The 26,855-nt window shown below is 37.4% G+C and overlaps 3 protein-coding genes across 4 annotated transcripts in view; 1 reads left to right on the top strand and 2 right to left on the bottom strand.

The window, feature by feature from the left end:
- Positions 1-1,179, bottom strand: part of LOC113680435 (polycystin-1-like protein 2) — a 28,345-nt gene extending 27,166 nt beyond the window's left edge. The window contains exons 1-2 of the mRNA XM_089184243.1: positions 455-1,179; positions 269-308 (exon numbers count right to left, since the gene is read on the bottom strand). Of these exons, the coding sequence (XP_089040369.1) occupies positions 269-308; positions 455-508 (94 nt within the window). The 5' untranslated portion in view covers positions 509-1,179. The remainder of the gene's footprint in view (positions 1-268; positions 309-454) is intronic.
- A 2,940-nt stretch (positions 1,180-4,119) lies between these two features.
- Positions 4,120-19,910, bottom strand: LOC113680421 (diacylglycerol lipase-beta). Of its 2 annotated transcripts, none has more exons than XM_089184244.1 (15): positions 19,563-19,910; positions 18,042-18,492; positions 16,943-17,146; positions 16,452-16,490; positions 15,610-15,734; positions 14,133-14,265; positions 10,882-10,965; positions 9,672-9,749; positions 8,664-8,747; positions 7,944-8,068; positions 7,750-7,818; positions 7,125-7,197; positions 6,486-6,663; positions 6,093-6,249; positions 4,120-5,168 (listed from the first exon to the last, which is right to left on the bottom strand). In XM_089184244.1, exons 1-15 carry the CDS (start codon positions 19,655-19,657, stop codon positions 5,012-5,014), a joined length of 2,052 nt encoding a protein of 683 aa, XP_089040370.1. In that variant the 5' UTR covers positions 19,658-19,910; the 3' UTR covers positions 4,120-5,011. The 2 variants fall into 2 exon arrangements, with proteins under 2 accessions (XP_089040370.1, XP_089040371.1); XM_089184245.1 differs by having other exon boundaries at positions 6,591-6,663; positions 19,563-19,906.
- A 9-nt stretch (positions 19,911-19,919) lies between these two features.
- Positions 19,920-26,855, top strand: part of LOC113680422 (dual specificity mitogen-activated protein kinase kinase 4) — an 8,138-nt gene continuing 1,202 nt past the window's right edge. The window contains exons 1-11 of the mRNA XM_027197457.2: positions 19,920-20,156; positions 20,422-20,536; positions 21,238-21,292; positions 21,906-22,019; positions 22,586-22,705; positions 23,230-23,349; positions 23,909-23,960; positions 24,117-24,244; positions 25,093-25,173; positions 26,178-26,326; positions 26,726-26,855. The exon at positions 26,726-26,855 is cut by the window's right edge and continues 1,202 nt beyond it. Of these exons, the coding sequence (XP_027053258.2) occupies positions 20,138-20,156; positions 20,422-20,536; positions 21,238-21,292; positions 21,906-22,019; positions 22,586-22,705; positions 23,230-23,349; positions 23,909-23,960; positions 24,117-24,244; positions 25,093-25,173; positions 26,178-26,326; positions 26,726-26,855 (1,083 nt within the window). The 5' untranslated portion in view covers positions 19,920-20,137. The remainder of the gene's footprint in view (positions 20,157-20,421; positions 20,537-21,237; positions 21,293-21,905; positions 22,020-22,585; positions 22,706-23,229; positions 23,350-23,908; positions 23,961-24,116; positions 24,245-25,092; positions 25,174-26,177; positions 26,327-26,725) is intronic.

The following is a 26,855-nucleotide window of genomic DNA, read 5'->3' as shown; positions in this document are numbered from 1 at the left end:
AAGAAACCATCCGCTCGTAGGCCGGCTGTGTCAACAAACTGAACCAAAGATTGAAAATTTCCACTATGCTGCATCTGATATAACCGGATGGTTTTAGAGTTAATATTTCGCAGGGTTAGACCAGCTCAGAATTATAATTGAGGAAGAATCGAATAATCATGACGCGACAAAATGAGAGAATTCAGCGTAATGAACGTGAAGATAAAATGGGCTGGTAGTGACAATTTCTAACGCCAGCTAGGTAAAAATTAATAACGATATAACTTACCGGCCATAACTTGTCTCGTTTCAAGTTGCAGAAGGGCAAGCTAATTGTAAAATTAAAGGAAAAAAAGTAGAAAATTTTTAGATTTGGAGGCAAGCATAACGCGAGAAGACCTTTTTTTAAGGATTAAGTGTACATTTAAGGTACTCCATGTTTAGGTTAGTACGAATTGACTCAAATTGAACTTACCGTTAACAAAAGCAGCCCATCCATCGTCCGCTTTGAGAACAGAGGTTTAACCATGTCAGTCTGATTTTAGAAACTGTAGATTCTGTTAGAAAACCACTTCATTTTCCCGCCTATGTGAGATGGTGAAATGTACTGACATATATTATGGCGAAGATCTGAGTGTTTCCCGTCCCTAACAGCATAAAACACAATCTACAGCACCAGCTGTCATACTGACATATTGACGTTTCAGCATTTGTAATAAAAGGAAAACAATATAGATTTAATGAATTTGCATAAAATGAGCCGGCTATCTAGCCTGATATATGTGTTAACCGTCAAAATCTACTGATCCCATTGGATACTTCTATTGTGATTCCGTGCGTACGACACCTCGATTCTCAATTCAATTTTTTTCTTTCATGCCACCAAGAAACGTAAACAAAATTTTCCGAAAGCTTGACTTTACTAACAACCGTTTCGTCCAAAGTGCGGGAATAAGTGATGCCTTTTGCCTAGAAACCGGTGGCACTTGTTCTCCAGTTTAACCTTCGATCCCCTGTGTTTACACAGTCGAAAAAGGGAAATACAAACCACAGTGTTTTCCGAAACTAACGATTTCAACTGTGTCAGAAATCTTAAAAAAAAATAACGTCTCTCAAATAATCCGAACCAGGACGAAAGAGAGACATTTTATATTAGTACTTAATGTGGAAAGTTAGTCAGAACAAAAGGCAAGCGCGACTTCAAATGCTTTCATTTCGTCGCATATGTTGAATTTGATCTCGTGTCATGCAAAATTTACGAATTCTTGTCACGTATTTTGAATATTTTTTTCGAAGATCATTATTTTCTCCGTCTTTTCCACTTTTTGATTGAAAATATTCTGTTTTTTATTACAAACGCCTTTTATCACAACTGTTAATTGCTAGTCTAGCGCGCAAAGAAAACTCGCCCCTTCGTTTCAATACAGTCTTAGTAGCTATTGTACTGACTACAGAATCTCCCTTTTTTTAGCTTCATAATCTAGTTGAAAATCACAACGATAATCAGCGATTATAACCCACTCGGAAAACTGAATTCCTATTCAATCGAACGAGTAAGGATGAAATGGAAAAATAAAACAATCCTGCTATAATTCAGCTTAACCCCTAACCTACTTCATTACCAACAATTAATCCTGAAGTTTGCAGGGGTGTTCATGTAACTATGGTAACACAGGGTGACGTCAGTGACGACGGTGACGGAGACGTAAAAAAAAAAATTAAAAATTGACATTAGATAAGTAAACAAAGCCGCGAGAAAATTAACTGTCGTTTAGTTTGAAAATAACTATTTGAACCGCTTTCAAAGACATACAATTGACATGTATACACCCTATGGTGAAAATTTATTATTGAGCTAGAGCTTGGAGTAAGATGTTAGTTTTTCGCTGGCGAAATGCTGTTTTTATTTTGTTTAAAACTGAATTTTTATCAGACTCGTGGGAATCTCTTGCTACACTTATAATTGCGTTTGGCTGAAGAAAAGGTGTTAGGTCTGAATCTCATATTTATTTCATCATCATTCATCTTTTCATTTCTGTGCGCTGGGTGTTAAAATGGTTTTAAATATCTCTTCTTTTCAACGAAGATTTTATCAAGCTCAAGCTTCATCCCGTCTGCCAGCTCATTTTGAGCAACGAAAAAAAGGCAAGCAAATAAGCGTAACTGTTAAAACCCAAGGGGCTCTAGTGACAAATAACCAGCTTGGAATGAATTCTGAGACACAAAAACTGAACAACACTTTATTCGTACTGGGTAGTGACAAATTTAGAACAGCTTTGTTGCATAATATCCGAACTTTTCTTTCGACTCAATTCCTATTAGACTAAGAATAATTTCGCGTTGCACCTGCAAGCTTGCTAAAAATTATCGTCGCAGGAGACCATTTCGGCTTAGTTCATCACGCAAAAAAGGAATTTTAATGTCTGAGGAAATTTTCTATGGAAAATGATTCCTTAGTTAGAAGAAGGAAATTCACCATTCGCGCAGAAAATTTATCGAACACAAAGTCAAATACACGAACTCGATTCTTATATTTCATTTTTTAGTATCAAGAGCAGCTGAAACACAAAGATGGAATCTTATCTCCATAAAAACAAGGACTAATATTTAGAAACCTAACCTAAATAACATCTTTTTTTGTATGCATAAGAATCGAGAGCTAAAGGTCACAGTAATATTACTGAAGAACCATTAGCTAAACTTTGGTCTCCACTTAAAAACTGTGGTGAAAGAAAAGTATATTTTTGAATAAAAGGTAAGTCTGTCCCCCATAAAGTGTGCTAATTTACCACGGTATATATCCCGATAAGAACCCCGGGGCCAATAAAATGCCGTAGGAATTCTCGGCGGTTCTGTCTCTGAGGAGGCGGCTTATACACGGGATTAAATTAAAAAAGACAAGCGTTTCAAAACAAGCCGATAACAAACCGTTTTTTTTTGTTTCATCACAATAACTCTACAGTTAGTGTTCGTAAACGGAACCGATAAGAATATAGTGACAGACTTCGATCTTAGTTTTCATGCAAGCTTCACAAGGCTTCAAAAGACTCCTCATCATAAAGCTTTAAACTATACAGCTCACGGATTAACCTGAACCGGACCAAAAATTATAACAACTAAATCCATTTCTTTTTTATCTTTCTTTCAAGCATCATTTTTTCATTTAATTTCTTGAAAAGTCGCAGGAAATTGACGCACTTTTAAAGGAGTACTTCTCTTAATTTAGAGTCCATAATCAAAAAGTCAACGTGAAAACAGACAAACGATATAAGGAAAGCAACGGGAATAAGTTCCTGCAAAAACTGTTGCTTTCCCGGGGTTAATCATTCACCAGAATCTCTGGTTTTATGAAAGACAATTTGCCAATGTACTCGAGTTCTTGAACACTATCCGCAAGAAATCCCCGCATTAAATATTGGCTACACTTCCGACAAATTTCTTACAGTCATTAATTTTCTCTCGACAGTTTGAATCCTCGAGGAAAATTCTATTAATCACCCACAAAATTGAACACAATTTCACCAAAGAACAGTCATGACGGTTAGAATTATCAGTGATGTTTTTCTTCCGAGATTTATGAGCACAAAGAACGGCCCGCGGCCATGAGGGTTATAAATTTTGCCTCGATAGACTTAATTGGGGAAGCGAAGTTGATTACTGTGGATTTCAAAAGTGCCAAACTTGACACAATTCCTGAAAGCATCAGAGGGAAAAACACATCACAAGAGCAAACACTTCAGAAGGGATGGAAACAATCACGGAAGCCTCGATGAGCTTTCAGCCCTAGTCTAAATATAGTTCCTTAGATATTTTTCACTTGACTGTGACGTTTTAGGCAACATTTCCTGTTTAATCCATCAAACCAATAAGGCCAGGTTTAAAATTTGAACTCTTCATGAGCCGAACCAAATATCTTAAATCATGAGTAAGAAAAGTCTGGCGTCTGACCTTAATTAGGAACGACTTCAATATTAAGGCGGATTAGGTGTTTTCTCCGCCCGGTTCGAGCGGAAAAAAAAAGCTAGGGAGAGTCTTATTATGTAACTTTTTTGATTGACAACGGAAACATTGAATGAATGTCATTTAACGAGTTTCAATAACAACACATTGAGCTGGCAACTATCAACTCATAGTAACCTATGAAATTCAAGCAGTTTATTTTTACTAACAAAAAAAAAAAACGCAATCAAAACCCACTGTAAAAGACTCAAGTCACATCAACGTGAGTAGAACACGGCAGGGCGGGAAACAATTCTTCGAATGAAAAGCGCGAGAAACGCGCGTGCGTTGAGTTGCAGCCTAGCTCGTGATTGGTTGAAGTGACAATGACACCCTTATCAGTTTTTGTAACCCAGTTTCCTCATTGCATTAAATGACGCAAAATTGATCACCATAATAGTAACACATTTTCTTCAAATTCGCAGAACCTTAATACTATTGAAAGACTAAAGTTCATTTTACTACGACTGGGTCAAATATCGTCACTTCTTGTTAAAGAAGTAAGCTTTCTTGTTTTTGACATATAATTTGCGAGGCCGTTCCACTCTAGAAATTATTTTTACCTTATAAAATATATATTACTCGGCAGAAAGCCTGTATTGAGACGAAGTCTCTCTTTCTTAATATACATTTGCTTTCCTGAAGAGGTCTATTTTCATAAATAAAAAAAAAACGCTACAATGAGACCAAGAACTGTCCCTCCTTTTCAGAGAGGTCTTATTGCGCGACGGACTTCACAAAAAAGGAGTAGCATCTCATAGCCTACATCTCCTCTTGTAAGATATGGTAGTGACACGAGTAGGAGAATCTTCATTCTGCCTTTTACATTCATAAGATAACTCGCTTTGTTTCTCATCCCAGCTAACTTTACAAATTACAAAGCCAAACACTTGATAGTATCTCCTCAATTGATATTAACTTCACACCGCGATACAAACTTGAACATTCAGCAATTATGCTAATCTTTTACAACACCAAACACAGTTCTGATGTCAGTAATTCCCCATAAAAGTAGTAATGAACACTCATTCCATTAAACTTCTAGAACGATGGTATCTTGTGTCAATATCCCGCCTAGTGCCTTCATAACACGATCAGGCATGTGATCGCTCAGCATGCTGGGATGGATGACAAGCTTGACGTAGTTCTCTTTGTCTGCCCACATGACGTCAAACTGCGGGCTTTCCAACCTTTCAAAAAGAGAACCAGTAAAACGATTAAATTTCCTGATTTATATATAATGTTACATAGCTTGTTCAAGACTCAGTCTAAAGCTCAACTAGGAGCCCTCGTTCGATTCATAAAGTTGGGGCTTAACAAGACGAGATCTACCTATCTGCAAATTTGTTTTCGGAAACTTAACCAGTAAAACCCTTTCCAAGCGTCTTTTCTCCGATTTCAGTGGATAGGAAAAGATGACGGAAATCAAAATCTCGGGTTACCTGCGGACAAGTCTAAGGATATCAATGAGGTTGGGAGGGGAGGTGCACTTTTTAGAGCGGCGAAAATAATATTTAACTTGGATTGGTGTACTCCAAGCAAGGAGGTTCTTGCCACAGTAAAATGGAATACCTTAGAGATTATGTATGAGAAACGATTACTAATCTTAGCGCATCAGGCTTATTATAATCTTTTGCCACGTCCTATGAGCCGTCACTTTGAAAAGTATGTAAGTAGCTACGACTTCAGGAGGAAAATGACATTTAAGTTACCTAGACCTAAGACCGATATGGTCAAGAAATCATGCTCATACAAGTCAATTACTCGGTGGAACGCTCTGGAAAATCAAATGAGATCAATTCAAGACGTTGACGCTTTTAAAAAGTCACTCAAGTGTATTTTTAAGCCACGTATGTTATAATGATGTACTATGTAGAATTTTTATTGTTGAAAATATGTAGAAATCTTACATTAGTCTTCTTATAATTAGTTAGGAATTTAGTTTTATTGGATTTAGTTAGGAATTTAGTTTTATTGTCCGTACACGACCACATCAGCTTTTGCTGAATTTTTTATCGTGTTTAAATAAATGCTGTTGTTGTTGTTGTTGTTAGCTGGGTTGCAAAACAATAAACAGAAACAACCCGGCCAAATTGGGAAATTGCAATTTTCACCTGACAGACGGCCTCTCGTCGATCTGTAATATCTTTCCGGCTGGGAATAACTGTTCAGCGGAGACTGGTGTCAAGGATGATGTCGGGGCCGATTCCAGTTCGCCTTCAGTAAAGTATCCAGTGGACGGCTCTCCGGGGGTCAGAACTAAAGTATCGTCTGGTAAACAAACGAAGAGCAAAGATTTACTGGTTGGATATAATTAGGGCTGATACTTGATATAGAAAAAACTTAAGACCCTTGGTGGTTAAATGGCAATTAAGACGATGGAAAATGGGTGACAAAGTCGTGAAGTTGAATCATTTTGTTTAAGGACTTTTGACTTATTAGCAGATGCTAGGCAAAGTGCATTAAATAGGTCAAAAATGATGAAATAGCTTGAGCTGTTATTATACCTTGCAAGCCTTCTAGAAGAGGTTGGGTCAAGTTAGATTCCCACGAATGATGGTTAGAAGTTGATCTGTACTGGCGAGTGCGAGTAAAAAAATGCCGATCTTCACCTTGTCCAGCTCTGAGACTGGGACCCAGAAAGAAACACAGCGCCTGCCAACAGCCGTTCATAAGAACACGGTACTGCGAAGAGGTATAAATAAAATGAGATGAAAAACGATGTACAAGAAGGATAATCAAAAATGTTTGGGCCCGAACCATGAAAATTGAACCAAAAACATAAATTGGAGGCTTACTGGAAAACTTTCCGGGAAAAATTATTAAAAAAAATTAAACCTTAAAGATTTCTATTTTGTTTTATCTTCTTTCGTTTGCCTCTTCCTATCTTTATATAAGTTCCCAATCCTACCAGACATGTTTTTCAAATGCGATGGAACTTGGAAAAAACAAAAGTCCCGTTTCAAGTAACCAGAAGTAGTAGACAACAACCCGGCTATATGATTGGTTCATTTGAGTCACGTTAATGGCTGTGTACCATAATACCCCCGTTTACAACTGCCAGGTTACTCAACATCATGTACACGACCCATTTTCCTAGCTCGCGTCTACTGATTATATCGAACGTGCCTTATTCTACCGCATACCTTAGGGAGGGAGCATTTACTAATAACAGCCACTAGATCTTGACGGAGCTCATCCCCGCTTTTAACTCCCATTCTGCGTGATAAAAGTAGATGAAGGTGAGTATACTAACTTTTCGTCAATTAATATTTTCGCAGCATCAACCAGAAAAATTTACGTAACCAACATAACTTGAGTGAAAAATATGCGAACAATGTCAGTATCTGGGCAACTGCGTTCCTACCCCTCCCCTAACCCCAATACTAACAACGATCAAAAATACGTAAGAAATGTGCAACATAGATCAATAATATTACCAATGACTGAAATAAGCAGGGAAAAAAATCTAACTTGATTACTTGCAAGCGCGGGAAGAGTTTAGCTGATAAATACAAACTGTAGAGGTACGGAAGCGAGAGAGCTAAGAAACTGTAAAATGGAAAACGCGAGAGTACGTTTATTTTGAAGAAAGCAGGGAAAATCTTGCTCAGTTACGGCATTGCCACATAAGGTGACGTTATCATGCGAGCAAAAAAGAGCAAATTTTGTAACAAAAACAAGGCAAAAATTCTACCACTGAGCAAAACCACTTTACTTCAAGAAAACTTTTGAAAATTTATTTAGCTCTGAAGGAAAACAGGCGCTTACCTAGGAACGACGTCCTTTCCAAGAACAACGGAAATGATAAAATCTTCACAAAATGGAGTGGCCGGAGCACTATGAACAAAAATTAAATACGGGAGCAATTATCTATGAATAACGCATTTTAAAAACCAGCTCACACATTCATTGCTGTTAACTCAAAATCAAACGCAAACAAGAATACAGGATGAATTACGTACCTGAGCACGCTGGGATTGGAGTAAGCGAAACAAATCAATTCTGGGTAAGTTGGTTTGAGAAGAACGGACAACAACGAGGCAGTTCCAGCACCGAGAGAATGACCAACGATTACGAGACGATAATTCTACGAGAAGAAATTCTCTCTTTAGGTGCATTTCTATCGAGTGTTGTGAAAACCGAAAAAGGTTATCACAACAGCCAATAGGAGCAAAGAAAATTTCTAAAGGAGCCAATGAGAAATCAAAGTCATTATAAGCCAACTGCCTGAAGCGCGGGAAAACGCGGGTGACCAAGTCGCGATTGGTGTAAGTTTTGCATCTGATTGGCGAGGGAAGTGACACGAGTTTACAGGACCAATCACAGAGCGATGTAAGCAAAACCTGGGCAATCCTAATTACTTTCGACACTTGTTTGAATATTGCTCAAAATATTGAAATAAATCTGAATGCAAACCCTTTAAATTAGCAGCAGCATTCTTGCGGCAAGGTAAAATAAGCTAAATAACACGCGTGCACTTGATAATTACAATCACACACAGAGCTTTTCGCGAGCATTTCAAGACTTCTAAATCCTACGCTAAAAACGGTGATGGCGTTTGATAAGTCAGCTAGAGCAGTTTAAAATTCAGAAATTATAGAATACTAAATCTCACAGAACAGCTACATTGCGCAGAATCGTTTCATTTTAACAAGAGTTCACTCCTACTTTATGTACACTACCTCGCCAGCTCTCGAGAAAGCACGCTCAAGTAGTTCCTCCTTTTCTAGCTTTGACTTGACATAGCGTGCACAAAGCAAAATACCCTGAGAAGTAAAATGAAGAGTGTGTCAAAACAAACGAAGAAAACTTGAGGGGCAAATAACACCACGAAGAGAAAGATTCATGCTATGAAAAAGTAAATAAAGCAAATCAGCATTAGTTAACTTTCTTTAACCATTCTATAAAAAAAAACTTCATGCGTTTGAAGCCTGGCGAATTTATGTGCGGATAGCGGCGATCGGCGAGGTGTGCCCATTGCGGCGATTGCGATTTTCGCTGATCCCCGCGACATGCCAGATATCGAAGATTTTTATAGGTCGATCAAGGTCGCCGCAATCGGCGAATAAACTCGCCAGGTGTGTCACCGGCTTAACGAGCCTCTGGAGTATTATTGGTTAGAATGCGTTATGGTCTAAAACTGCACGATTTTCTGAACGCCAAAATAGCTTTTCGCCCCCTTTCTAAACATTTGAAGAAAAATCAATGGTGTTAAACCTCGCCGTTTTCTTATTCTCTAATATCCATTCTCCTTAACCCTTTAACGCTCAAAAGTGATTAACATGTAACTTCTCCCTATAACATCCATAAGTCATCCAGCAAAAAAGTAATAAGAATACTCAAACTTATCATGTAGAGGTTGTTATCTAGATCTAATGCCAAATTCTCTTAACTAATTTACCAGGAAACGAGTAACAGCTAGAGGGGAGAAAAAAAAGTCAGATCTTGGGAGTTAAAAGGGCTAATAAACTTATTTTGGCAAAAAAAATTCATGCGCTGGCTGTCGAATTAATTTCAAATTATTTTACTTTACCAGCTACAGCTCACAATAACACGACTGAATCTCGATTTCCCCTCCTTGAGTCCCCTTCTTTTTTTTTTTGTAATACGTAAGTCACAAGAGCTACGCGTTCAGAGACTTCCCAAAACAAAATCTTGCATGGACATTCGAAAAGAGTGCGATTGTATACCTTATGCGCATAACAAGTAATTTCAGTTCCTTCAATGCTAAGTTCTTCTTGCTGCCCAGTCAGATCAGTCAAAGCATCCTGATGAAAAACAACAAGTGTTACATATAATAAGTAGCTATGAGGTTAAGATTAGAATCACCTCCAACGACCATAAAAAAATAGCACAGCCTGACCTAAAAAGCTGCCTAGTATTGCCCACGTAGGGACAGAGGATAACCTCTTGACTGTGGTCAGGATGGAGGAGGAGGCAGACCATTTGGTTGTTTGTGAAAGGTAGATTTAGAGTTGAACACAACACGAAAAGCTTGCTCATGAACGCAGTCAGCGTCCACAGTACTCCGCCATATTGCCTCCAACTGCATTTAGAGAGTTTGCGAGGAAAGGAACGTTGGCTCCGTTTCTCGAAAGTCCCGGTAAGTTAACCGGCCGGAAGCAATGATTTAAAATCAAAATTTTAAAAGATGCAGGTTCCAACACTTAAGAGAATCTATTTTGTTTCTTCAACTGATAGTTTTATTAAAGAATTTTTAAAAACTTTTGAAACTCCCACCTTAAAGAAAAACAAAACAGCTTTACGAGCCTGTTAAGTTACCGAAATCTTCGAGAAACGACCCCTTGAGCCGTTCCCAGTCGTAGTCATTACGCTGTTAGCCAGCGCGAGTTGCTCGGGAGTAAAATGCGTATAATCATATTTACACGACATCGCACCCCCGTGCACCGCACGTTTTGTATTGGGGCGATTTTAACCCCTTTAACCCCTAAGAGTGATTGGTTACTATTTTCCCCTATCAGTATCCCCCTAAAACAAACATTGAGGTCATGAGAATAAAGGAAAAGATCACCAACTAAAGAAACTCTTGATTTTTATACAACTTCTCCTTATCTGTACCATAGGGAATGCATAGAGGACAGTACGGAGAATATGGATACTGATGTTAGAGGGGTAAACGGTTGGGGAAGGAACAGGGATTGATTTACGGTAGAAAGAGATGTGACACTGGCAGGCTATGGGTTGCTTAGCTGTCTAAGCCCACGGGCAATGCAAAGTCAACATAACGTGACGCGTTTTCTCGAAATGTAGGAAAGTGATTTAAAGTTTCGAAATAACCGGCCTTATTTTATTGGTCATTGGATAAACCGCCACAACAACCTCCACCATCTATCACATTAATCATTTGTAATAAATAGTTAGGTTGAATAAATAACTAGCCTGCATAGAGAGGGATCCACGAATGGAGACCACCACTGCCTGACAATCGTGATCCACTGCCACATAAAAAGGAGGTTCGTAAATCTGCAGAAAAAAAAAAACTTTAATCAGCAAGTTATTACAGGGTTCAAGCTCAACTTTTATGACAAACGGCAAAATTATTTTTAGCCTTTTACGCACTTAGGAGAAAATATTTGCAATATCTATGAACAGGAGATTATCAACTATTTTCTTCAAGGATTATTTAAAGCTCATCTCTAAACAAGTATTATAGTAATAAGGGGGGGGGAGGACTATAGAAAATAGACCGCCAATGAGGGGGTGGGGTGGAGGGAATTACGACACTACAGAACCTTAGGGGAATCGGGTAAGGCTTATTATGACACGACCGGAATGCTCCGATGCCCCACAAGCGATAAATAATAGTGATCAATCTCTTAGAGGTATCACTAATATTCCCTCCTCCTCCCCCAACAACCCCTAGCTGAGACAAAAGTCCATTGTGGGATACCCTTTAGCATTTAACAGCGTTCTATGTAAATTTGCCTGTGATAAACGCCAAAGTTTCAAAATCCGAGAAAAAACGCCCGTAAACTCGAAACAAGGATAAGCACGAACATAATACTACTTAAATTAACTTTCAGAAAGTTTTTTTCCAGCACAAAGACCTTAATGTAGTTGCTGTTGTTTTTATTTTGTTCCACTCGCATGAGCGGCTGCTTTTCACTCGAAACAAGGGTAAGCACGAACATAATACTACTTAAATTAACTTTCAGAAAGTTTTTTTCCAGCACAAAGACCTTAATGTAGTTGCTGTTGTTTTTATTTTGTTCCACTCGCATGAGCGGCTGCTTTTCACTCGAAACAAGGATAAGCACGAACATTATACAACTTAAATTAACTTTCAGAAAGTTTTTTTCCAGCACAAAGACCTTAATGTAGTTGCTGTTGTTTTTATTTTGTTCCACTCGCATAAGCGGCTGCTTTTCACTTCTCCCTCACAGTCAGTATTGATATTCTTTCTTCTCCCTACGACGTCAATTAGATCAATATACCGACTGAAATGACTACTTCTATTTATTTTTGCTAATGCCTTTCTAACTTGTGGATAAGACGGAAACACAGGAAATTTGCATAGTGTGTTCTGAAACAAAAGCAAAGTAATATCATCGATTGCGCTCACTCAACTGCTAATCAACTCTCTCGTTGGCTCAAAAATCGCTTATTAACGAGTCTTTTGAAAAGCTTTTTGGCCCACTGTCAAGTTAATTACCACCGTACTTAATAAGTGCATGAATTTTTGGCACACAATTACCAGCAATTGTCAAACGCTACAAAGAGAGACAAAAAGTACAACTGAAAGACAATACTTTGACATAGAAGGATAAATCTTGGTGGGAATGTTGACAACGTTGATTGGAAAGGGGCTGAAGCATTTTAGTCAAGAGGCAAAAGCAAGAATCGGATCTTAAAACTAATTTTCATAAAGATTTCCGTAGAATCTATCGGATCACAAGAATAGAAGGGACAGTGATGAGTCAGAACAAAAATATCTGCGAAGACATAAAGTTAACCAAGAGAACATGGAATGATGAGCGCGAGAAACGCCGAGAGGGCAAGCTTCGTCGCGGAAGACCGCAGAAATTAAACACTGAACAAGCAAAAAATCATGGAGAAACTTTAGAACTGCAGGGAAATCGGTTTTATGACGCTACAACGATAGTGCAAAGTTTGGACATTTCAGTGGCGAGACAAGCGAAGCAAGGAGGTCATAATCACAAACAAAGTACAGTTTTCAAATTGGCAAATAACCGAACTAATAACTACATCGTCCCAAAGGCAGACGAGATTCTCGTCGATTTACACAAGATTCATAAATGCCGTGTGCACCAAAAGGCGTTCAAAACCAAAAGAAAACAAGAAGAAATTCTCCAGGGAACAGCGTCGTGTACTTGTAAAAAATGCTTATTTTAGGAAAACTTCTATGACGGTCGGAGAGCTAGCGCTTGACAAAGGGAAAGCTGCTAATTCCAGCAAACAAGGACGTGTCCGATATAACTTGAAGAACTCTGAAGGCAACAACAAAAGTTGTAACGACTCCGAGCGACCAGAAACAAACAACGTCGGCATAGTCGACGAGGAATCGCAAGAACCTCAAAGAGAGCCAAAGTAACTGCACGTTTGTGCATGTATGCATTTGAAGGAAAAGAAACTGTTCAAACAAAAACAGGCTAAAACACTAAAACTGGACACAATCCTGTAAAGAGTGGACTCATTCTAAAACCATTTCCACTAAACCTAACAGCGGAGTCACCTCAAATATAATAGCATATGGCATGAGTTTGATGTATTACTACTGGAAAAGAACTGGGCATCGGCATAGTTTCAATTTGCACACCAGAGTCAAACAAACAACAAAAACTAGGTAGGAAATTAGGTAGGAAACGTAAAAGGACTCAGTAAACACTATACACTTTCAAGAAAAAAAGAAAAGGATTTTTCTCTCTCCCCTTGTCTTGTTTGTTTGTTTTAAACCTTTACAAACAAATACGTAACGAAAAAATAGTAGCCTTCATGTTTCTTTTACAGTCAACTTGTGGGAAATTGTAAAGACACGCCGGTGTTTTCAAGGTGAATGCGAAGGAATACCAAAGGAGTATTGTGATCACCTTGCGTTACTCGTTTAAAATTGAATCTTTACGGGCCTAATATAGCTAAGGTCACGTTACTTCGGCAAAATGATATTATTATTCGCCTTGTTGGCATGCTCACAGAATTCCACAAGCAAGCATGTGACCTAAAACATCTCTTTACAAGTTTCTTAACCCGTCCACGATAACGGGTTAATTTTTGATTCCCTATTGCCTCGTCTTTAATATAAATTGTACGTGGTGTTCAGTCACCAAAAGGAGAAAACTCCCACTTTCTTAATCAATCAGACTCAAAACTAGACCTTGGTCACTCGCGTTTTCCCGCGCCTTAGTCACCCGCGTTTTCCCGCGCCTTAGTCACCCGCGTTTTCCCGCGCCTTAGTCACCAGCGTTTCCCCGCGCCCTGAGCACTGTGAGTTCTCATGGCTCCGTGTAATATTTACCCTTCCTCTGATTGGGTGCTGTCATTTTATCATCACTTTGGTTTGGGTTTTGTTTTAACGACATTCAGTCGAAGGACATAAACGGGTCAGAAATACGGTAAACTGAATGAAAACCAAAACAACGGCTTTATCCGTCAAAGTAACACCAATATTTCACCTTGTTGTGGTAAGAACAATATACCAAATCGACATCCTCTAAATGAGCTTGAAGTTTTAGCCCAGCAGAGTTACAATAACAGCAGTTGTCTTCAAAAATGTGCTCTCCCACTGGACGGCAACCCCCAAAACACCTGTGCAATAAAACAGATGAAGACATTTTTGGAAAGATTTCTCGTTCAGAGCTATTCTTTTTTGAAGAGTGCAATTTTCGCTGGCATCTGTCAACCCAGACTACGCGCATTCCCCCCTTTCCGTTAACGTACGTCGTATAGGTCTAAATTACGCCTCGTGGAACACTCAGAGTGAATTAGGCGTCACTCACAGAGTTCCGCATGGGGCGCTACAATCAATGTTTTTTTTTCACAAAAATGTTTTTTTTCACACGCGCGAAGCACTTCGCCGGAAAGAAAGGACTTCTCGTAGTCTACAATCACACTTCATCAATGCATCAATATTCGGTACTGCTAACACTACAACCTCGTGCACTGGGGTTAGGGAAGGAAGCCACCTCTAACGAAGACTGGATAGACGCCAGCGAAAATTTAGTTTTCTTGTGGTAAAATCGTAATAGAAAAACTTTTTCGATAGTGACAACTACAAATCGAAAAACTGAAAGGAAATGGTATCATATTAAATGACATCGTTCGACAATGTCAGGGGTCGGGGCTAAATTTAGAAACAACGAGATTAGCGCACCCCTTCGAAACAAGCTCTCTCTCCTTTGAACTCTGTGCTGAAAAATTGAGTACAATACGTGGAAAGTGGAAAGAATGCAGAACTGTCCGAAAAGGATAAAACTTTGCATTTAAGAGACAATTTAAATCATCTAACCCCGATTGTTCAAAGGGTGGATGAATTTATCCACTGGATAGCGAGTGGATAGCGCCATCCATACTTTGAACAATGGGTAAAATTTATCCGCTGGATAGCGATTTATCCAGCGGATAAGAAGTTATCCATCCTTTGAACAATCGGAGCCTGAACTATAAACCAAGGCAAACCAGTAGAATAAAGGTGTCCAAAAAATTAAAAAAAAAAGTGTTCCAATTGACGCTCCTCAATAGCATCATAACGAAAAGCCCTTTCAAATGATTTTCTCGGCAGTGTTAAAAAGGTTTAAACTTAACTCTCTGTCTCACTTCTAGATAGAATGCCTAATTTAACTCTTTACACACTAAGATCAGTATGCATATTCTCCATACTGTTTTCTATACATTTCTTAAGGTGCTGACAAGGAGATTTCGCTTAACAATCAAGAGCTCGTGTACTTGTTGATCATTTCCGTTTTTCTCATGACCTTAATGTTTGATTTAGGGTTGATACTGTAAGGAGAAATTAGATGCTAGTCACTTTTAGGGGATAAAGGCTTTAGGTCAATAGAGTTTCCAGGGGAGTTGAGACGGGGCGTTTTTAAAGGGGTGGCTGTTAATGGGTATGGTCTCTTAATGGCCACAGCTGTAGTTTATTTCAATTACCTTATTCCACTACAAAGGTTACCAGGCCCAACACAGGGATTCATAAACACGTACAGAGGCCAACCATAGGAACCAAGGGCAAACTGCATGAAATGAGTGGCATCCTGTACCAGGGATTTCTCTTTCTAGAAGAAAATGTGATGGAAATATCCAACCTTCAACGTTTTTACACGTATAATGGTTGTACAAAATTACGTAGGCATTTTTAGAGAATGTAGTGACAGAGATGGAAAGCTAAGGCTTAGGTTGGTATTGTTATTATCCTCATTCATAGATGGAGGTCAGGAGCATAGCCAGCCTCATGTCTTGTTGTAGGCCTGTACTCTTAGAAAGTTCAATTATTTTTGTAAATTTTGCAGTAATTATTTATAGAAGTCAAGTGACGGAAAAGATTGTATGACCAGGGCCTACAGGACGATAAGCTGGCTATGCCCCTTGAGGTGAGAATCTGTTTCCCCAGCTATTCACATGGTGAATTTTTGTTCAAGCTTACTTGCAATAAAAAAAGTCATAACTTATTTTCAGGCTGCCTGCCTTTACATCTTAGGTAAGACATCAGATTGAACGAAGCCTTCATGTGGCATCATTACAGACCTATCTATCACCACATTTTCTTTAAAATCATTTAAACATACAACATATTACAAAATAACATAACAAACCTTTCAAAATGATTTCAATACAGTACTGGTATCTATCCAAAACAAATTACCCCAAATTGATCCTATTTGTTTGAATTCAAGATCTCTGGATCTTTAGCCAAATTGTATCACATTGTGGCCCATGTCAATTACAGTATTTCTGTATTATGCTCTAATGTAGTCTTTATAATTATTACTCACAGGATCACTAAGATTTACAGGAGTCCCTTTCTGAAGATTCTGAAAATGACGAAATACAAACTTGTGCAATTAGAAATAGGTTATCAGTTTACACCTTTTTTTTTTCGACATCTACATTGTAAAGGTTAGTGTATTACAAAATTTTGCAAAAACTAATGCTATCTCAAAGTTTCATACTTAAAACTGATGAAACAACACTGGTTGGAAGTAACCAATCAAATTACAAACACTGTGCTCTGATTAGATGCATTTTGAGGTGTGGGATGGTGATGGGCTCATTTGTACATCAAGTCAAGTATACAAAAATCCCAAATATTTCAAAACGGCTTCTAATTAAGTCACTGAAACAAACAAACATCTGCAATTTCAACAGTAACGGTTCAGTATGTCCACAATTAATTCTTTACATTTGTATCCTGTATGTAAGCAGTTGTTTGTAAAAGGCCTAGTTGCAGCTACAAAAGCTAGAATTTATTCTATAGATCTCTTACTTCTCCCTTCATCTTTCTTTCCATCTGCTCACGATCTTGTTCTTCTTGAAGAAGAATGAGCCCAACAGCAACATCAGAAGCAACAATGTCCACCCCATGCAATCCAGAGGCTAAAATATCTGCAATGTCTGACACTGCACTGAGGTACTGATCATCTCTGCCAGTAAAGAAGCAACACAACCAACGACATCTCTTCTCCCAAAGCTGATATTGGGGATTTGAAAATCAAAAAATTAGAGAGAAAAGTTTTGTCTAAAGATAAATGTATCATCTTTTTTTTCAGCTTAATTTAGTCTAACTTATCAACTGGGTTGATAATGTAAATTGGCCACTGCATAGAGTTTAAAGCTGATGTTTCAAGCAAATGACAAAGGGCTTTATGTTATCGACTGAGGTGATAGTACTAAATTACATGTACATTGCTATACTCTTCCACCAATGCAGCACCGCAGTTTCTCTGGAAACTCACTTCCTTTATTCATTTATCTTTTTTGTTCATTTGTTTATTTGTTAGATACACAGGATATAAATTTGCTGAGTCATAGAAAAAGACTCCACCATAACACCGGTACCAAGAGCTTTGTGTTTGTGTTATTTTAATTAGTGTCTCCTGCAAACTGTAATAGTTAAGATACAGACCCCAGCATATTTTCCCTATCATATCAGACCATGACATCTAAAGCAGCTTCACATTTCATTGTGAGGGCAACAAATTCTTTCCATTTAGTAATTAAGAACCATTATTCCAGTCTAGGACCTGAACCCATGGCCTTGCACAACAACAGAGTTGATAGAGTAAATTTGCCAACATAGGGAGTTTCTAAAACTGACTTTCTAGCATAGCTGTATGTTAGAGTGAGTGAAAGAATTGTGGGTTTTGTGTGGTTTATAAACAGAAAGATGACACTACACTATTAATGGGAACATGATAACATGAAAAACAGTCAGTAATAAATTAGCTGAATGAAAAGCTTTAGTTTATACCTTAGGGATTTATAGTGCCTATTTGAGAGATAAATGTTTGTTCAAGAGTTTTGTGTCTTTCCAAACTTCTTAGATGTAGGAAAAACTGAATTTTTAACAGATATTGATTTCAAACCTCTTTTGTTGATTCTTGCATGACAGGCGAAAACTCCCTTCCAAATGGATCCTTGTGAATTGTTCCCAGTGGATCAAACAACACCAAAACACCAATAAAAACAACAAGTAAGATCAGCCATTCTAGAGTCACTGAAACACACACAGCAATAACCAAGCTTGGCTGACAACTAGAGCCATTCTTTACTGCCCAGTAGGTCCCAAGAATTGTCCACAGCAGCTCTGGCAGATAAAGTCCAAGTTGGATATAAAGTAATACTGGCATTAACTGCCGTGGTCTGGAGTTCATCACAGTTCCCTGTATACTGATGTATATGATGGCAATTTCATTGATAATCACCAGGCTGGTTAGAACAATTACTCCAATAAAAAATAACCGCAGTTCAAGCCGAGCATCACACTTTTTAATCTCATCATTCTCAAAGCTGTACGTCATAGATATTACAGCCAACCTAATTGTTGTGGATAAAATGAGTCAGTTATCAGTGCATAATGCAGTATCCTTAAAAAACAAGAAGTCTTAAAGAGCAATTTGTGTGATATTGAGCAATACTTTGCGTTTCTTAACCCTTTAACTCCCGAGATTTGATTGTTAATTCTCCCCTCTAACTGCTCCACATTTCCTTGTAAATTAGTTACGAGAGTTTGATGTTAGATCAAGATAACTTCTACCTGATAAGTCTGAATATTCTCATTACCTGTTTTCTAGATAATGAATGGATATCATAGAGAGAGGCAAGTCATGTTAATCACTTTTGGGAGTTAAAGGGTTGACAAATCCTTGATTATTTCTATATTCAACAAACTAAATAGTATACATCTGTGACAAAAATCAGTGAAATTAATTCTTTAGCCTTAAGATAGTCTGTTAAAGGGAGAAAAGCACCCACTATCAATACAATGGTGGTAGAATGGACGAATAGTGAGATATATGTATGCTGGCCAATAAAATAAGAAAAAAAATTCATACATGCCAGTGTACAATGATGATTAAACAGTTATTTTACAAAGTTCGATATTCTCCAGCCACATCTTTGGGGTAGTTGTGAAGAACAAGTTCCTGAAAAACCTTTTGATGCCAGTCAAAGGTTTGTTTTGGACTTTACTTCTCAGGTACATGTATATTGTCACTTAGAGGCCTGTTGGTTATATGTCAGCCAACAGTCCACCAACAGGTTTTTTGTGGGAGTAGTTCTTCAAAATTCCCCAGCTATGGATGTTTAACCTTTTGGAACTTAAGTTACATGTATGACACTCTTCAATTCCCAGATCAACCATTATTCCCAGTTCTTTCTCCCTCACCCACACACACCTACTAAAGGAAAATACACCTTGAAATAAACATCAAATGTCTTTCATAATGACCTTATGGTATTGGAACAGATAATGAGCTTCTAAATTCTGCAAATTTCATTAAAGAAATCTCTTAGGAGGTATGTTCTGTGACTGGCCATGATTAGAGCTAGTTTGAGTCCAAATTGTGCACATCATTTTTACTAAATACACCAACATAATTACTCACCAAACTAGTCTAACTATAACTCCTAACGCTGCTGGGAAAAACAAGTCATCGCTGCCAATACGCCATCGGCGATTAAAAGCCACCAAGGCAGGCATCTCGAAAATGGCAAGTTCTTTTCAAAATAAACGATTCGCGAACCATTAATCAGGTCATATTGACCCTTTCATTAATTTTTTCCTGACATTTCCGGTGAAATACGAAAATCGAAATATTCCTGCTTCACATAAATCGCAAGTGAAAGAAAAAAGCGCCTAAAACGAATCAGCAGGACTCATGAATAATATTTAACGCCATCCTTCCTTGTTGAAAACAAGTCTGCCATATTGAAAGATGCGGAGAGACTGGAGACTAAGTCGCGATCTACCCATGCGCAGCATTAATTTCCTTTAGCGTCGGAAATTCAGCCAATAACTTTAACTTTCACCTTTCTTTTAGTCTAATTTTAGAGACTTTTTCCACAATGATTGCCTTTTAAGACAAATAGAAGTATCAAATAGTCCTAAAGCTGCCTGAAAATCGTCAAAATAGGACTAAACTTCTGCTGTGTTTCTTCTTTTATTCGCTGTTTGGCGAGTATGGCGTCGAATTCACCAGGTAAGCTTAGAAATTTACGCTTGTTCTTACCTATAAACGGTGCACATAGATCAACAGGTTTGATGATTTACAAGAGCTGGTCTTATATCTAGTCTTAAAACGTTAGAAAGCTTCTTTAATTGTGGGTGATATTGTTTGCAATATATTACGTTAGTGTATAAGTTTGGTTTGGTATGAAATGTTCCATTATCCAGCGTTTCAATTGAGGCGTGTGTTTATTCGGACTTGTCCCTTCTCAAATACGGAATTTTTTTGCCTCTCATAGGTAGCAGATTGTCAAGAGAGAAGCTCAAACTGAACTTCCAAGGTGGAATAGAGAAAAAAAAGTTAAACCTCGCAGGACTCACGACACGACAACCAACACCGCTTCAATCCAATATGTAAGATAAATATTTAACGCATAACATAAGCTATCGAATTCCTGTTTACAGCTTCCTCTTTCAAGAAGACAAACAATTTTATTGTAGATCAGCAAGACATTAATCGGTGTCTGTGTCATTAAAGAGCGCGATTCTAACAATTTGTGAAGTAGCAATTAACCGTGAATTAAATTTAATTGCAGCTGTCATTGTGCAACATTAGCGACTCACTGTTTCAACTTTCAGATTCATTTTATGATTTCTTTTGTGAAACGTGGAAACAATCCTACTCAAAAGGCCTCATTTGTTTTGATAATGCCATGAATGTAGATTTTAATTTGTGATTCAATTTTATCACTTCGTTCAAAATTTTTCAACTTGTGTGATTTTTGTCTCTTAAGCTGATGCCATGATACTTAGCACGTCACCTTTTATTAAACTCTTTAATTTCATTACCAACTCAGCTGATTAAACCAAACTATCCTATAGTATTCCCCTCTAATGCAACACTACAGTTTATTTAGAAACTTGCCAAAACTGGTTTAAAAATGTCAAAGAAAGGAAACATTTGAACCACAACATAAAGCTATGTAAGAGACAGAGTATCATTTTTATCGTGTTTATCAGGTTTTTCTAATATCAGTATGTTGGAAAGTCATTTATCCGTTAGATAGTACCATCAGCTTTTGGCACAAAAAGATTTTATTTACATTTTTTTCAAGTGAAAGACTCCGAACTCACAAAGCTGTTGGAAAACTGTCATTTGGCCCGGATCAGGTAAGCTATTTATATTGAATAAACATTTTCACTTCAATTAATGTAGTGTAATCTGATACAATGTGTAATGTATATCAGATTCTTCCGTGGGGAAGAATAAACCTCTAAAATTTTCCTCTCTCTAAACTTTGTTGCCCAGTTGGTAGTAAGACTCAACTACTAGCACTATCTATGAGGCTCGGGCTCGAATCCCACTAAAACCTTAAGTCTTTATTCTGGCTTCTCTTCTGCACTTAGTAAAATCATCATGGATCATGGCTTTATTTCATTTTATTTGTGATCATGTAATTTCTTAGTTAGGATGGACCTCTATTGGCTTAAATGTATGGTGACTTTGATATAGTGTTAGGCTAGGAGTCTGATAAGAGGAACAGGCAGGCACCTTACTTATTTTCTTGTACATCTAGCTGCACAAGGGAGGTAGGGAAAGGGAATGAACAGAAATGAAAATTTATGGCTTATCATATGAGCTTTGAACTCCAGAGTTTAAATCAATGAAATTTATGATTTCATGAAATACTTTTTATAGATTATGGTTGGTACCTGTCATGTTTGCTGTTGTTTTTGCCCCTTCTAATATGTATCTTTTGTTTGTGTAAAATTTCCATTATAGAATTATGAATATTCATCGGAAGACCTGGATGATTGTGGTGAGATTGGTAGAGGTGCATATGGCACTGTCAATAAGATGTTACATAAGGAAAGCAACACCTACATGGCAGTTAAGGTAAATTAACCTTGATATTCATGTTTCTATCTACCCTATACTTGTTTGAAAAGTTTTGCTGTCAGCCATAGAATAGGGTCCTAGTATAGCAAACTATTATGCTGTGGTTTGTCTTTTGGTAAAAACATCTTCAATGGCTCGATGAGCTCTTTTCCTTGTTCAGTGCCATCACCCAATGTTAGTAACATGTCTAGCAATACAAGTAAGAGGGTGGCAAAGTTTTTTAAACTTGACACAAGATTAAGTTCAAAATTAGTAAATAATGCATGTATTTTATAGAAAGTTAAGGTAACGTGAGATTTGAAGTTTTCCATCTTGAAATTGTCATACATGAAATACTGTTTAAAGTACATATGAAGAGTGATTTTTTTGAAAAATTTGTGCATGAAACAGAATCAGCCACCTCCTCTTTCCAACCCTCCAATAAATGCACAAATCACTGAGGCTTTATAGTGCTTTAATTTCCTATGTCACGACATCTTCTTGAGGGAATCAACTGTGCCGTTTTATAAGAATTAATCTGTAATTTAAGGTTTCTTTTTAAAGCACCTGTTTTTCCCTTTCAGAGAATTCGTTCAACAGTAGATGAAAAAGAGCAAAAACAGCTTTTAATGGATTTGGATGTTGTCATGCGAAGCAGTGATTGTAAATACATTGTCAAGTTTTACGGAGCTCTTTTTACTGAGGTACATGCCATGAGAAATATTTTCTCTTTGGATATTCTTAGTGTTTACAGTCTTGCTCTTCTTTTCAAGAGCAAAGTGTAGATTAAGGGCGAATTTGAGCTTGAGTTATTGCACTAAGTGCTGTTATGGACTAGTTCTGTGAAGGACAGTCAAAGTGAGAGCCGCCTCTCCATTACTCTCAAGCATTGTAAACTCATTCTTTTAAGTCTTATTGAAACCTTCAAATGGGAAGTGTCACCCTTCCACTGCAGACACCTTGTCTGCCAAGGAGTGGCTATTATAGGAAAAATTTGTAAACCTAAATAAGAACTGACTTGAGACAGTCACCTAAACTCTATATTCACTGTATCATGGTTCAATGGCCCTTAGGGAAATGTTTTAAAACACCATGGGTTTGAAATTTCATTGTACTCATACCATCTGGAGGAGGTTCCTCTGATATAAAATGCTAAATTCTCTGAATTAATCTACAGTAAAGCAGCCTGTATACCAAATTACTGAACATATCTTGGCCTCTATCTTAGGGTGATGCATGGATCTGCATGGAATTGATGCACACCTCATTTGACCAGTGTTACCGGCATGTTTATGGGGTTGTAATGGAAACTATACCAGAAGACATTCTAGGAATGACCTCATTGGCAGTAAGTTTCTGTTTTTAGCAGTGGTGTTGGTTTTTTCTGTATTAACATGCAAACTCCTTGGTAGTAGGACCACAAGAAAAGGTAGAGAACTTCATCTCCTGAGAAACGAAACTTCTATGGACCAATCCACATTTCAATATGCTGCTCCAGCAAAAGGAATGAATTACTTTCCCAAAGAACCTCATTCCAGCAATATACTGAGAACTTTTAAAATTGAAAATTTTCAATTTGTTATTGATATAGATTAAAGAATTAACACAAATGTAGCATGGAAACTCTTTCTTATAACTGTTCTCATTATCATTTTTATTGTCCTACATCTTTTTGATGTCGATCAAATGTTTATGCCAGCATTTCAATATGGATCCACTGATTGTTGTTTTTTTTTTCCAGTCTCACTAGAGTTTTTATTTTTTTGTCATTATTACTATTACTAATATTGTTATTTTACAATCTTTGTACACATAGAATGTAACTTTTTTTTTTGCAAAGTGCCTCAAAACAGGGCCAGGGCATGAACTTGTTTGTTGAAAGGAACAAACTTTTTTTTTTTACACAGGTTGTGAAAGCACTGGACTATCTTAAAACAATGCTCAATATCATTCATAGAGGTTTGTTCCTAATTTTCTAAATTGATATTGTGTCATCATGGATATAACAACAGTGTTTTTTTGTATCAATATTTCACCTGCAGTCAACTCTTCATCTTTTCAATATATGTTGTCGGTGGGGTGTACATATCAATTAATATGTCTTTACTCTTCCAGATGTGAAGCCTTCCAACATCTTGCTCGATCTTCATGGACATATCAAGCTTTGTGACTTTGGTATCAGTGGCCAACTTGTTGACTCCATTGCTAAGACAAGAGATGCAGGATGCAAGCCCTACATGGCGGTAGGTCATGTCTTTTATGAAATGAATATTTTATACCTTTTTTTTTTTATTTGTTAGTCCACTTTTAGGCTTGTGTAGACACTTATTATAATTATTTATGATGGGAAAATGATCAAGTGGACCTTGAAGGTGATCAAATTTTAACAATTATTCACCTAATGTCAGGATCAACATCAACTATCCACTAGCCTGATGAAGGACTAATGCACAAAACGTCAGCTTTGTAACTCTTTACATTGGCCAGTTTACATTATCAACTCAGTTGATCATTCCCACTGACACAGCACCATAGTTTCCTTAGAAACTAACCACCTTTATTTATCAGCTAGCTTGCTGAGAAGTGTATTCCAGCCAAAAAGATTGAAATTCATGTTCAAGAACTTACTCATTTGCCATCTCTGTGGCACTTGCCTCCTTCCCTTGTACAACTTGTGTGCAATACTGAAGGGATGGCAGCAACATACTCATGAAATATATTGTCACATCTCTCTGGCTCACATCTTACACTTCCCTTACTTCAACTGACTGTACAGATTTGTGTGATGCATGTACCGTGCTGTAATGAAGCAGTTATTGGTAGTTTTTGGATGACTTGCCAATCTTAGTTCTTTAAAGCAATTACATGTAGGGAAAGAAAGTAGGTTTCTCTCCCAGAAGCAAAATGATAGCAGTATATTAGTCTGTGGTAAATCTCTTTTTAAGTTAGAGTGGTGTGAAGAAAGACTTGTGCTATGTAGTTCAGCTCAAAGTTAAGTATAGGTAATAAATTAAACATGATTTTGAGTGCAATTTGGTGTAAATAGGCACAAGTAAATTTTTTCAAAGACGGCATTTTAATTCCTTCATAGCCTGAGAGGATAGATCCCATGTCTTCAAGACAAGGAAGTTATGACATCAGATCAGATGTGTGGAGCTTTGGAATTACCTTAGTAAGTTAAAAGAACTGTTGGTTATTTACATTAGAACCCTTATAAATTAAACTTGCAAGGGAAACAAAAAATGGTTAGAATTAGCAGGGTTCGAGTTAGCTGATAGTAAATAACTGAACATGGGATCAAGGGAAATCATATCTTGTTTGAGTTATCAGGGGGTTTGAGTTAGTGGGGTTCTGCTGTATTGTGTTTGATGTGTGGTTCACTTCAATCTGAATGCCTTGGGAAGATATGTAGATAAATTGCACCCAACTGATTAACACCTTTAGTTACTCGAAATCAGAACTGTGAGCTGTAACACCATTTGATGGTCACAGGTTAATTTATGCCCTGGATTTTATTATTCAGGGCCAAAAACACCCATTCCTAGGCTAGGTCGAATGCACTTTACTAATCCATGGTCATTACTAGCTGATAAATACTTTTGAATAATCACCTCAGCATCATCTTGGGGATTGTTTGAAGCAAAGTTCTATTCGCCTATGATGATCAGCAAGCATTTTTAAACTCCCACGAGTGTCCAAGACAGAATTTCTTGTTACAGTATCAATACACTATCAAGCAGATGAGTGTTCGGAATAAAGAAAAATATAAATTAGGAGATTATCAGTTAATTCCATACCAAATTCTCCAAACTAACATCACAGGAATTGTATGGAAGGCATCAAGGAGAATTACTTGTGACATCTTGAGAGTGAAAGGGTTAAAAATGAACTTCAGTGTATTCTCCAACACTTTAAATCATTGAGCTTGAAAAAAGGAATAATTATTTAATTTAATAGCTGTCTAGATGATAATCAGACTGTCTGTATTTCATTCCTTACTTGAAGATTAATTCTTCATCAGAAGCCTCAAGGAATGTACTGTGTGATTTCCCTTAGGAAAATTACCTCTTGATAACAATCTTGTCATGGGTGACAAGACTAGAGGGAGTGAACTCCAAAGAGGTGTTTATGATTCATTTTTTATGAGAATAATTGTTTTTTAACATCAAATGACAGATTGAACTTGCCACTGGAAAATTTCCTTATCCCAAATGGAAGAGCGTATTTGATCAGCTGACTCAGGTTGTGAAGGGAGACCCACCACGCTTGACTAACAAAGATGGAGGAAACTTTTCAGATGAAATGCTTGCCTTTACAAATGTGTGGTTAGTACATTGAAATTGTTTGCATCAAATATTATGCAGGCAATCAAGGTAGAGTTTGGGCCATCTTCAAACAACAATTTTTTGCTAAATGAATGTACATGAAGCCTAACTTTCATGAAATTAGTAGCAACCTCTAAAGATGTCTTGAAAGCTTGGTGACTTATTATTAATTATTATTGGGCATAGATAAGTTACTGTGGCTCCTTAACAAGTTTGAAGTGTTTCTGTTTTTAATTTTCAATTTGAATTCCTATCATCTTGGCTGTAAACAAGCAATAGGAAACTAAGACAGTTTGTGAAAAATTGTAGGGCAAGGTCTGTAATAATTTCAGAGGCATGACCATAACTGATCTTAGTTCTGATGTAATGATTGTTTCTGTGTGTCTTTTGTTTTCCTAGCCTTACCAAAGATGTTACTAGAAGACCAAAGTACAGAGAATTGCTCAAGCATCCCTTTATCCTAAGGTATGAGGAAAAGCAAGTTGATGTGGGATCCTGGCTCAGTAGAATCTTGGCGCAGGCGCCACTG

The sequence above is a fragment of the Pocillopora damicornis genome, chromosome 10, assembly GCF_964200805.1.
Source record: "Pocillopora damicornis chromosome 10, jaPocDami1.2, whole genome shotgun sequence".
Taxonomy (NCBI): domain Eukaryota; kingdom Metazoa; phylum Cnidaria; class Anthozoa; order Scleractinia; family Pocilloporidae; genus Pocillopora; species Pocillopora damicornis.
Note: the sequence above shows the minus strand (reverse complement) of the source record. Positions and strands in the feature narration are given on the sequence as shown.